This window comes from Carcharodon carcharias, chromosome 6 (genome assembly GCF_017639515.1).
Source record: "Carcharodon carcharias isolate sCarCar2 chromosome 6, sCarCar2.pri, whole genome shotgun sequence".
Classification (NCBI taxonomy): domain Eukaryota; kingdom Metazoa; phylum Chordata; class Chondrichthyes; order Lamniformes; family Lamnidae; genus Carcharodon; species Carcharodon carcharias.
In genome coordinates, this window is record NC_054472.1 from 31,433,575 (window position 1) to 31,447,248 (window position 13,674).

A 13,674-nucleotide genomic window follows, 5' to 3' on the forward strand; every position below is an offset into this window, starting at 1 on the left:
GTGGAGTCATAAAATGCAGTGAGCCTTTCAAAATTTCATTGACTTTGGCGGGACTGTGAAATCCAGCCAGCGCAAAATTCCACCCCATGAGCTGAATTTGCGACTTGCAGCAGGGACGCCAGCAGCATGTCAGGATCCTGAAAGTTTCAGCAGTGTGCGTGTTAGTGACATTTTAACTCAGTCCCACCATTTGTATCTGACTGCTGGGATATGAAACCATGAGCTTCCTGAGGCACTGGTGCTAAATCATGCCCAGTAACTAATTCACTGCCTTTATCTCCTGCAAACTCGAACGAGGTCCTTATCTCCCTCTGTTCTGTGGAGCAACAGATGGTTGAGGTTAGGACTGCTGCTGCTGCTCCTGCTGCTGTTGGTGTTGCTGATGCTGCTCCTCATATTCCTCATCAGAGGTGTAGGTTAGAGCTTTTTAAGCAATTCCATTGCTGCAGTGAAGGCTGACAGTAGGGAAGCACAAAACATTCCAAAGTAGCAGGAATATCCTCTTAATTATTAGAAATCGCCTCCGAAGGAGTGGAAGTGCATCTAAGAGTGTGTGAGCAATAGCTTTTCACCCTAGGTAAAGAAGCTGCCAGCATTTCTCAGTTTGGCCAATGTGGCAACCAAATTAGAATTTATAGAACCAGATAATGGAGGCCAGAAATATCCCCATGGATCTTGGAAAATACAACACTAGGGTTATTATGGGATGTGTGAGCGATAGTGGGATTTACCGTGGGGATTACGAATTTAAAGACCTTCATGTCTGTTCGTTTTCCCAACCCAGTTAATCTCTACTGTCCTCTCACCTTGAAAAAGCTGGCGAGTTCCAAGAGGCCTGGGAAACCTATACATCACAGTGTTGAAGTCAGAATCCAGCGTTAAATCTCCATTTTGAACCTATATAAACAACAGACCCACCTTTCCCAAGGGGGTTTCCCGCATAAACTTTGGTTAACTGTGTAAGTCAGTGGGTTCCTTCGACTCCTAGATACACGGGCAGTTTCTGGTCTTTTAACCAGCCGCCCAAACAGAAATTCATCTGCCTTGACGGATTAAAATTCAGCCCTATAAATCAATGGTAATTTATTCTATGAAGAATATTCACCTGTATATTTCACTCTATGGCCAGTCAAGCCAGACATTACCTCTATGGCCAAAGAATCACACCTGCATGGAAACAGTTGGGCCTGGACATGGTGGGAACTGGGGACTGCTTAAAGCGGTGCAGGACTTCTATCTGCATTCAACTTGACCAACATGTGGCAAACAAATTACAATTAGGAGAACCAGGCAATGGAGGCCGGAGATATCCCCATGGGTCATGGATAATATAACATTGGGGTTGTAGTGGGACCTGTGAGCTGTCAATAGTGGGACTTAAGTGTGGGGATCACAAAGGTCAAATTGAAGGGCCTGGAGTTATTGACATAGATTTTCAATTTGGAAGGTTGATGACAACTATTCTAAAATGAATACTTTTGGCTTGCAATTGGAAACTCTAGTCTAATATGTTCAGAGCAGGTAAAACAACAGTATTTGTTAATTACAATGAACTGGTGAATAGAAGAGCTTTAGTGTGAAGCACTGCTCTCCCTGCTGGTTACTAAACTTGACAGAGAGTTCAACAATTTGAATGAATGACCATTAGAAACCCATATGGTTACAAACTCCTGAATATACACAAGTTTAATAGCAATAAAACATTAAACATTGACAATGCATCAATAAAGTAACAGTGTTTTTGAGCCATGTGTGAATCTTTCACAATGGGCACCTATAAATTATAGCCAGTATTCAGCCAGTCACATGGGTGACTGCAGTACACAGGTTCCACTTTAAATAAGAAAGGAAATATAGCATCTTTCATCACCTCACGATGTCTCAAAGTGCTTTATAGATGAGTAAATATTTTTATGGAGTTGGGTAAGGTGAAGCCAATTTGCACTGAAGGACCTACAAACAGCAATGAGATACATGTCAGACAATATTGAGGAATAATTATTAGCAAGGATTTTAGGAGAACTCCCCTGCATTTTTTCAAATAATGCCATGAGATCTTTTTATGTCCACCCAAGAGGCCAGGTGGGTCTAACATCTCATCTGAAAGACAGCACCTCTACTGCACTTCGCTGAAGTGTCAGCCTGGATTATATGATTAAGTCTCTGAAGTGGGCTTTAATCCTTCAACCTTCTGACTTAGAGACAAGACTGCTGAGCCAATAAAAAGTCTTAAGACTTTATTGCCCCTTTACTAATCTAAAATTGTTTGATATCCTTTTTCCCATCTACTAATGATTTCTCAACAACATTCTTAGATCCCATTAGAACAACACATGAAGGTCCATTTCCTAGTTCAATATCTGTAGCTGTGTCCTGTAACACAATAGTTTAAAATGTAGGACATGGAACACAAAACTAGGGTTTATCGCAGCATGTTTCTTGGACAAATCCCCTGTCGATTTCTCTACGTTGTTAGTTTATGTGTTAACTGATCAAGATATAATACCATCAAAGAGTTCCACTCTACCTCAAGCCCTTCTCCCCACCATAAAGAAATAAGATGCACAATAAAATGGATATTGATCTTAATGATTGAAAAGCTCATCAGTCATATGCCTGTATTCATCCAAGTACACAATACTTTGTGTAAAGGTTTTAGGCAAAAGTAGATATTAATATAAATGCATGCAAAAAAGAGCAGTTTCCAGGGTCTGTCATACCACCATTTCATACTGTAGAAACATTGTTTTGTTATTTGCCCTGATTAATAAAAATACAACTTGATGCATCTGTCAAAATAAATGGCTGTCATTACAATGAAATGCTCAGTATACAGCACAATGCAATTTGTACCTATAGATGAAAACATTTTTGATACATGTCTGACAGTTATATATCCTATACAATAAACAATTTGCAATAACTTTTGTCAGAAATCAACTGCTTTTATTTTGGTTTTCACTCATTAGTTTGTTGATTTTGGCCAAAGTTACATTACTGACATATGAAGTATTATTTGTGAATATTCCTGTGAAGTAGATTTCAATTTCTCTCATCAATTCTGGTGTAATCCATTCAAAAAAGCAACATTATGAAAATGGAAGGCTAAAGCGCAGATAGGGATGCAGTTAGAAAAATACATTATTTTTAAGTTATCTATTACTCCATTATTTTCGATCATCCCTGAAAATATATTAAGATCCCCTAATAATTAACTGGGGTCTCCTGTAAAGAAATGTCTTAGAATCTCAGGTCTAACAAAATGCGGTTAAAGTAAAATAATCTAGGGTGTCATGTTACAATAATGGGCACTAGTAAGGAATTGATGCTAATGAGTCAGGAGGCTTTTTAGGCTCCAAAGCTCCAAAAAAAAAACAATTATTGCATATTGTGTATTGAACACATTAAATAATAGCTCAGTAACATAGCATAGATAAAATAAGAGTTATATTTATGACTTTATCATTCCCTAGCGTAACATATTTGGGAATTCTTGCAACTACAGGTAACAGGAAATAAAGCTCCCAAGTTTAGGTAGCACTTTGTAAGCAAACATTTAAAATAAGCTTACTAGATATAACTCATAATTAAATCATAATAATTGCAACAAAACATAAAATATTAAATGTCTGGATTCTACAGTGCTCCAATCTGAACATAACATGGTTTTATTTATTTTGCATTTGAGGAGCTGCTCCCCAGTGCTGAATTACATTGTTCTGGATCCTTGTTTTCCATCACTGCACTTGATCTTCAGCCTGCATTAGTCTTAAATACAGATATAGATATCTGTACCATTCTGGATCCGACTGCAGCTTACACAAAAGGCTACACCAAGACTGGTCTTTACATCATTATTGCACATCTACATTTGGTTCAGGGAACAGGCGATAAATTGATGTCCAAGAGACTCATGCTGGCGTGTGTCCAAGGTCCACAATTTCAAAATTCTTTGATGCATGTTCAAAATCATCCAGCAGCACATTATTCTCAAGCAGTCTATATAATGAAAACAATGTAGATGTGATACAATGGTTAAAACCACATTGCCGCTAACACATTATGGAAATGGTATTGACTATAGTTGTACTGCGCGGATAGTCAGGTAAATGTTTGTCTTCGCAGCCAGGAGAAAATCTCTTATCCATTATAGGCCCTGCCTGAATTTTTATTCAAGGGACTAAAATTCAGGCAGGTTTTATAGTAGGTGGGTGATTTGTTTCGTCAGATTATCGGGGAAAGCAAAACATTACTCCAATAAGTCTATTAAATAAATAAGATGCAAAATATTTTATAAGAAAAGTTATTACTTAAGAAATCTAAGTAATTTAATTTCATGAGATCCATATTAATAGTTCTCACGATCAGTACAGAAAAACGTCATATCAAGTCGATTACTCAGCACATCAGAAAGTAGAGTTACAGGACTGAAGAACTGGCTGGCGATCATAGAACTATTAAAATGTCTAAATAGGAATTTGTTGCTTAAAATCTCCAAGATGTTTTTAATTCATTATCTACCACACACCACCATCCACCCTCATTCCAGTGACTGTCTTGACAGTGTAACTATATCATTTGTTCATCTAGCACCTGACTCTTTCAAAGGATTGGTCAGTCTGAAGCTTAGTAGCAATATGCCAACATAATTGTTTTATAGTTTAAGAAACTAACAGCAACACTACTTTATTTTACACTACTTTAGAAATAAATAATTAGTTTTTATTTGGTGATGATAAAATAAATTTTCAGAATAACAATACCAGTCACAGTTTAGCAGTCCTTTAACTTCTGACCATTTATATTATACTTTTCAGGAACAGATCAGGTTTAGGACTCCCTTTGTTTCTTGATGCAGAGTTAGATTTGCCACTTTACAAAGCCAAATACTGGTGATTTGTAGACAATGAGACAACAATGGTTCAAAATACTAATTCTATCCTATCTTCAGAACATGTGCCTATGCTTGATTCCTCAGAAGCTTTCCCTTGCAGCTCAAACTAATGCATTATTGATGTTGAGGAAAGATTTCCTCTGTATGTTATGTACATAAAAACACTTCATCTTATTTATTATGGACACGTTTACATTTTTGCTACACACAGTAGACAAAGTATATCTTCCCTGTGATACTTAAATAAACACCAGCCCTGATGCTATAGCCCCGAGTTAACAACTCTACTAAAATAATGAGCAGAAGAATTTCAGACAAACACATTTCAGCATTCATACTTTAGTGTCCTACAGCATAATTTCAAGGCCGCTGGGAGCTACTTGATTAGATATCAGGCAAAAGACTGCACGCTAATTAGACAAACTCAGTTTCTGACTGCAATGATAGAGGGAAATCAAATTGTTTAATATACATAGGATAGGTCTTTAAAGGAGACTGATTCACAGCTAATACCTCTGTAAAAAGAGTAATACATAATGGAATCATAAATGAACAAGGTCATTGCCTTCTATAGAGATACGTTGTGCCACCTATTGGCATTTCTGCTACATGGATTTTGAGACCCCACTTGCAGTCTGAATCTAATGTATTTGGCCTCTTTATATGCCCAAGGGACAATGAAGCTGCTTACATTTATCATCAATAAATTTCCAAATGTAATAACATTTTATTGCTGTACTTCAAATTTGAAACATATTGTGATTTTTAAGCAAATGTTTCTGCTTCAAGTAAACAATGCAACACATAGTTCATAGCTTATACATAAAAGGTAAAGTCATCTATTACATAGATTTATGCAGGTATTTATTGATATATATGCAGGATTTATTGATCTATCTATATATTATATGTTCTCTATTATATAATATATAGGTATTTATCTATAATAATCTATATTTTGCCATATATATATGCATATATACACATACATAAAGATAAATTCATGTTGTAACCTGAATCAAATCAGAAAAGTCAACATTCAATTTACAATGCATGGTCAAAGCCCAAAAGATTTAAACATCAGGAGAAGGCATGTCCCAGTTGGTAGATGGAAAGCATCTCGCACTTGCTGCTGTAAAGCGCATATGCACATTAAAGTTGAATATCGCTTTACCCTAGCTGTTGGAGTAATTGTGGAAATAATGGAAAATGGACTGAAGAACGTTCTTAATAACCAAGGCTAGCTGGTATAAAACAAAAAGCAATTTACTTTTATCAAACAGACATGCTAACTTGCTTGAAGAAAGAGAATGCTTGAAAGCTAGGATATTTCTCTGAAACATTTTCCTTTTTAATTTCTGCTGAAATACCTAAGGTGCAGTATGCAATAAAAATGGTTTCTCTTTTATTAGGCTTGATTAAAAACATTGGTTCATGCACATTTTTCTGCTTTATGCTGGAGAAAGATTACACTGGCCTACATTGATTATTATAGTGACAGCCATGGCTAAGTTGGTAGCATTCTTGTCTCAGTTAGAAGGTTGTGGGTCCAAGTACCACTCCGAAGACTTGAACACAAAATCTGGGCTGACACTCCAGTGTAGTACTGAAAGAGTGCTGCACTGTTGGAGATGCTGTCTTTCACATGAGATATTAAACCAAGAGCCTGCCAAAAGATTCCATGATACTATTTTGATCCTCTGGTATCCTGACGAACATTTATCCTTCAATCAGCATCTCTAAAGCAGGTATCTGGTCATTTTCACATTGCTGTTTGTGGGAGCTTGCTGTGTGCAAATTGGCTGTCACGTTTCATACAATAACAACAGTAATACCACTACAAAAGTACTTCATTGAGCCTAAAGTGCTTTGCGACATCCTGGGGTCGTGAAATGTGCTATATAAATGTAAGTCTTGAGCATTACATCTATATGCACTACATATGAATATATATTGCCATACCTATTTCACAACTGTTTGAGTGGCTTATATATCAACAAGACAACCAAAGATATGGCTGATGATATCATTGCTGTTAATTTGAAAAACATTTATCATGGGTCTTGTAGAAAATAAACCAAATTTTAAAAGCTTTGTTTTCTTTTCCTTAAAATCTTGGCAACTATTTTATCCCTTAGCTCCTTCATGCATTTCATGTGATAGAAACATTACTTGTTTATACAAACAGCTAGGTCAAAAAGCAACATAGCAGGTCCCCATCCCATTAACATATGTATAACATGCAGTCTGTCTAGATGGAATTAAAACAGACACTATAAAAATGTATTTAGTTTGAGTAGAAGCTCTATCTCAACATCATGGAATATTTTTCATTGCATCATGGAACCCTACAAAGCTCACTCCTGATGGCATTAAAATATAGAATTGTTTGATTATTTGAAATATTTATTTCAAGTGGCTCTTCTGCCTCTTCCTCTCCTAAAGGTACTGACTCTTGTTGGTCTATGGGTTGTACAGTTACTAACCATACCTTATTAACTCTCTGAAATGACCACTCTGAAGCTTTGAGCTTGAGCAGGGAGTGTCGGCATGTTATTTGAACACAGGGATGCGGTGGGGGAGGGGGTACTTGTTACTGCTGAGGTAAATCCTGTCCATGTTTGACATCCGCAGTTGTGAACATTCCAAAATGAGTCAATGGAGAGAACTGGCTGATTGTTTTTCCCTTTCTTAGCTCAGAGGTCACGGAAGTCAGTTAACAGGGTGGCCACCTGAGGTCAGCTGTCAGAAATCGGATCAGTATGGATTTATATCACATTAGGGCGTTTGAATATCCCCAAAATCATTGGAAAATATTAAGGTATTTCCCTCTCATTTTCTGGTTAAGGTAACTGCTGACAAAGCTCCTCAAGGTTCCACCGTGCATGCATGATACGTTAGCCAGAAATGAAAGGAGTACTTGAAAAAAGAAAAGAAAAAGGACATTTGACCAAATGAGTAAATATGGACATGCAGTTCTTGTTTATGAATAGTCTTTATCAAAAATCAATTGATACTGACCGCTGGACAGATTTATCATTTCTGGACAGCCTGTGACTCGTCGTCGGGACTTCTTCGATTTCATCAATATCACACGCATCTGCTGCATCCTGTGAGTAGCTGTGCTTCATAACAAGGATACTCCGTCTGCTCAAGGACTGGACACTGGGCTTCACCGGTTGTGGCTGTATTTCTGAGAGGATGGTGGCATCACGGGTGCTGAGGTTACTACGGCTACCTTTAACGCTGGATATCTGGGAACCACAGTGATGGTCATGAATGCATTTCGAAGATGAGCGCCTTAGTTTATGATAATTCTCAAAGTCATCCACAATATCCCCTAGATCAGCTGCAGCCCCTTTTCCTTTCAGTGAACAGAGTTCATACTGCGTAGGTTCAAAAACCTCCTGAAAAACTGTTTGGTCAAAGTCTGGTTTTCTTTGGATGAATTTTTTGCGTGGTTGTTTGATCTGAACTATAACGGAGATAACAATGAGAATAATCACAATGAAAGATGTGATCCCAATTATAGTCCCACTAGTGTTGGTAAGCTGGTCCAGCAGGCTCGTCTTTCTTTTCTCTGTATGAGGGAAAGAAAAGTGAAATTAATACAATTTTAAATTCAGAATTCAATAATAAAAACATGATTTAAAACTGCAGCATCCCTTTCTTGGACACTGTGATATCAACAAAAAACAAAATGCATCAACAATTATGATCCACCTAAGATCAAATGTCCTGGTTCAATTTGCGTCAAAGAGATGAATTATGATTCAATGGATGGTAGTAGTAATATATCAGTTCAATATGGTCGAATTTGAGCTACCGTCCCTGGATGTTTAAAATTATGGCACATCATATTTTTAGCCCAAGGAAATGGTGAAGGAAATTGGGCGATTCCTCGATGTTTTTCTGTGTGCTAGATTTATAAACCATTGATTATGAACTTATTCAAACTAGTATTTCTAAGAAACTATCAGACAATATCTCTACAGATCTATGAACTGGGCTTGAATCCAAGTCCTTTATCAACTACTTTTTAGGGTCATTTGTGAAACGAACTTAGTTTCTCCAAGCAATGTACTGGTGGGCATGAGTTTACAGCAGCAAACCACTTATAATCTGGTGTTAACAAACAGCCTAGAGTATGTTACACTGGCTTTCTACTGACATGGAGCATAGTAGAAAATCACGCATACCCTGCCTGCCATTTTTCAACTTCTACAGTTGATCGATCGAAAATTCTGAGCACTCTACCTGCAATTTTCTAACATCCACCTGCTGAATTTAAGACAATACTGATGATGTGGGGCCTTGAGAAAATTGCCCGACCCTCAGAAAAGTAAAAAGGTGACGTCAGGAGAGAGTTACATTGGTAAAGTAGTGCATTATGTAGAGAGTTTTGACTGTATCGAGATTCTACTGTAACAGACCTGAAAACGCTTAATGCAAGGTGTTGTAGGGTGGCCGAGTTGTACTACTAATAATAGAGTTTATCTGCTGACTCTTTTTGGGTGGAAACATTAAGTTTATTTACAATGTAATCAGCAGCAACTACACATGTGCTTTCAACTCCAACTCTATCTCTACTGACTGCTGAGGTAGCCTGCACTAATTCCTATTACTACAGACCATGTGATCTTCCTTAACAAATATTATTCTTAAAGGTGCATTACACACTAAATAAAACCTTAATTACTACATTCCTCCCCTTTTGAGCTATACATATTATATTTACAAGTACATATTTTTTAAGACAACATGATATTTACACTGGGTAAGGAATTTACAGGTTCAGTTTTTTCAGATGGTTTCCTGGTACGTGTGGAATGTCACAGCTCCACAACTTCAGATGCTTTATCAGGAACCTCCTTTTCCGGAGTTGCCTGAACATCAGGTGCTTCAGTGGGCACCTGCAGTTCTATATCCTCAGCTCTTACAGGGACATCAGACAAGTCAGTCCTAGGTTGAGCATCCTCAGCAGGAAATGCAGACCCGATCATGGTCACTGGTGGAAGAAAATCTTGGTGATTTGTCTCTCTCTTCTTAAATGGTCCACATGTTTATGGATGATTGGCCTGTTACCTCCATGTGGTAAGGTAGAAGCCCAGTCACTGCACATATTTCACCCGGTAACCACTTTGGCTCTTCCCCAAAGTTTTTCATGTATTCCGGCTTTCCCACGGTAAATTTCCTCTCTGACTATGCCAGTCGTGGGTCTAGTTTTCTGGCCTCCCTGACTCCTTTCTACCTTCCCCTCTAAATTCAGCATTATTAAGCTCAATCTCCTCCTGAGATGACATTTCAACAATAACTCCGCAGGTGTGACACCTGTTGTTGCGTGAGGGATAGTCCTGTAATGAAAAAGAAAGCGTGCTAGCTTGGTTGCCAAGGAACCACCAGTTAGCTTTCTCATGTCTGTCTTGAATGTTTGGACCGCCCTTTCAGCCAGTCTGTTTGATGAAGTGTGCAGTTTTCACATGAGTGATACCACTGCGGCTGATAAAACGCTGAAACTCAGCACTCATAAATGCATGCAGTTATCGGAAACGACTACTTCTGGTCGTCTGTGAATGGCAAAACTCTGATGTAGTTTCAGTTGTAGCAGCCGACGTTGATGACTTCACCTAATATACGTTTTGAATGTGCATCGACAATGAGCAGAAACATTGTTCCCAGGAAAGGTCCAAAGTAGTCAATGTGTAACCACACCCAGGGTCTATCTGGCCACTCTGATGGGTGCAACAAAGCTGTCACTGGCAACTTTGGCAGTTGCTGCTATTGCACACAGTGCTTTACTGAACTCTCTATTTTGCCATCCATCCCAGGCCACCATAGATAGCTGTGTGCTATAGCCTTCATTCGGGAAATTCCTGGATGTGCACTGTGCAGTTCGATTAAAAGTGGTTCCCTTCCCTTTGGAGGAGCTATCACTCGTGCTCCCCACACTAAGATGCCATCCTGGCTGGTTATTTCATGTCTTCTGTTGAAGTACAGTTTCATTTCATCAGATACAGATACCTGTAGCCAACCCTATAGCACTTGTACTTGAGATAGGGCTGGGTCCCAACTTGTCCAGTTTCTGATCTGTCAAGCACATATTGGCGAGGATCTTAAGAAATTTAACAGTAAAACAAGTTCCTGTGGAAGTGGGAGGTGCACATAACTTTCTTGTAAAGGCAAACAGCTAAGGACATCGGCATTTGCAATTTGATTGCCAGGCCTATGTACAAAAGTGTATTCACATACTACCAAAATTAAAGCCCATCGTTGTATTCTTGTTGAAGCTATGGGTGGTGTAGCCTTGTCCTCACTAAATAATCCTAGCAATGGTTTGTGGTATGAAAAGATTGTAAAATGGCAGCCGTATACATTCTGGTGAAATTTCTTGACACCAAAGTTGATGGACAGGCCTTCTTTTACTATCTGCGAGTATCTCTTTTCTGCTGTGGTGAGCATTCTTGATAAGTAACCTATTGGCTGATCTGTGCCGTCATACATTAGATGAGGGAGCACTGTTCCCACTCTGTAGGGAGATGCGTCACATGTCAGCACCAATCTTTTCATCTGGTCGTAATGCACTAATCGATTAGACGAGTGCAACAATTGTTTCACCTTTATGAAAGCTTCTTTCTGGGGCACATACCAAGACCTTTTTGAGTAGAGAATGCAGGTGGGCCAGCGCTGTAGACAAATTGGGTAAGAACCGCCCATAATAATTGATCATTCCTCGGAATGGTTTGAGCTCTGAGGCGTTCTTTGGTGCAGGTGCCTCTCCTATGGCTCTCACTTTTCCTCAACCGAGTGGAGGTCCTGTGAATCTGCCTGGTGAACCAAATAGATTACTTGCTCCACTTGGAATGTGCACTTTTGTTTTTTTAGACGCACTCCAGCTTGCAAGAAATGATTTAAGACTTCTCATAAGTTTGCCAAATGCTCCTTTTCCGTGAATTCTATCACTAAACATCACCTAAATAGACTACAACCTGGGCAGTCCCTGAAGTAAGCTGTCCATTGTTCTCTGAAAGATGACACAAGCGGAGGAGACGCTGAAAGTTAATTGCGCATATTGGTGCAAACCTTTGTGGGCATTAATTGTGACAAATTCCAGGGAGGTATTATCCAACTCTAGTGGTTGATAAGCATGACTCATGTCAAGCTTTGTGTATGTTGTCCCTCTTGCCAGCTTGGCATACAGATCTTCGATTTTTGGAATGGAGTGCTTGTCTAGCTTGGCTACTTTATTAACTGTCAGTTTGTAGTCTCCACAAATGCGGTCAAGTTTTGGCTGAGAACTGAACAGGTTGTATAATGCCCAGTTTCTCTAGTCTGTTCAGTTCAATGTCGACTTTTTCTCATAGGGCATATGGCACTGATCCCGTCTTCATGAAGTGAAGGGTTCTTCCAGAGCCACATGAACCTTGGCCTGGAGGCCCTCGTTTTTCCCCAGTTCATCCTTAAAGACAGTGGTGTACTTTCTAAGCAGCTCTGGTAGCCCACTTGCTCTCAACTAAAAACTTTCAGACCATTCTAACTTAATCTCCTTTGACCAATTTCATCCCAGGAGGCTTGGCCCTTCACCTGCTACCACCATCAAGGGTAGTTTTGCCAGTTGGCTTCCATAGTGGACAGTTACTCTGCTTATGCCTTTCACTTGAATGTCTTCACCTGTATATGCTTTTAGCTTGGCGTCTGTTTCTTCTAAACTTAATTGATGTTCCCATATTATTCAAATGTCAGAAGGTACGTTCCCCAATTACTGTAGTGAAAACTCCTCTGTCCACTTCCATGCTAACAGGTTTGCCATTTACTTTCACTGTGATAAATATTGAATCTATCTTTCCAACTTTCAGATTAAACAATGAATAAATGTCTGAATTTGTTGTTTCAGGCTCTTCCACATTGTAGATTTCATTGGGCTTCTTCTTTTGTTTACAAGCCTGCTTGGATTTTTCCTTGTGCTGCCTCATCATATGTCCATTTCTATGACAATAGTAGCATTTGATGTTTTTAAACTGCAAACTGCTAAAAGACTGCTTCCACCTCTAATAAAATTATTCGTCAATTTCGCTGCTAAGTTATTTTTCTTCATCCTTTGGCTAGCGGGGGGGGTGGTGTTTCCCGCTTCTCGGCTTTCTCTTGCATTTTTCGGCTAAGGTTTTCTGCCTGATGTGGAGCATGGTGCCATTTTGTGCACCCTGTCATGCTTTTGAATTTCTTACTGCACTTTCCATGGCCAGTGCTCTTTCTAGTGCTTTCTTGAAATCCAGTTTCACTTCGGACAATAATCTTTTTTGAATAGAGTCCACTTTTACGCCACACACTGAACGATCTCTGAGCATGTTATTCAGGGTCATGCCGAACTCACAATGTTGCACTAGATGCTTCAAATTTGCCACGTAGCATGCAATTGTCTCACCCGGGGCTCTATTTCGCAAATTAAACCTGAACTTCTGCATCGTGACTGAGGCCTTGGGTTGAAAGTGACCCTTCATAATGTCCACCAATTCATCAAAATTCTAAGAATCTGGGTCACTGGGTGCAGTCAAACCTCAAATCAGACTGTAGGTTTTGCTCCCATAAGTACTCAAGAGGATCGCTCACCTCTTCTCTTCCCTCATAATCTTGTTCACTTGAAAAAAGAACGTGAGGTGTGGGACCAATTGTCTGTGGCTGGTTCAAAAGGATCAAACTCTCCCAAATTGTGGAACTTTGAGGGGGGATAACCTCTTCAATTCTAATGGAGTTTGCTACTTACAATCACTAGATGAGGTATAGTG

General features: G+C 39.0%; 1 protein-coding gene across 1 annotated transcript in view; it reads right to left on the bottom strand.

Moving 5' to 3' along the window:
* Positions 1-2,199: 2,199 nt before the first annotated feature.
* The window catches only part of neto1l (neuropilin (NRP) and tolloid (TLL)-like 1, like), a 1,080,460-nt gene continuing 1,068,985 nt past the window's right edge, over positions 2,200-13,674 (bottom strand). The window contains exons 9-10 of the mRNA XM_041190027.1: positions 7,916-8,474; positions 2,200-3,999 (exon numbers count right to left, since the gene is read on the bottom strand). Coding sequence (XP_041045961.1) covers positions 3,912-3,999; positions 7,916-8,474 — 647 coding nt within the window. The 3' untranslated portion in view covers positions 2,200-3,911. The remainder of the gene's footprint in view (positions 4,000-7,915; positions 8,475-13,674) is intronic.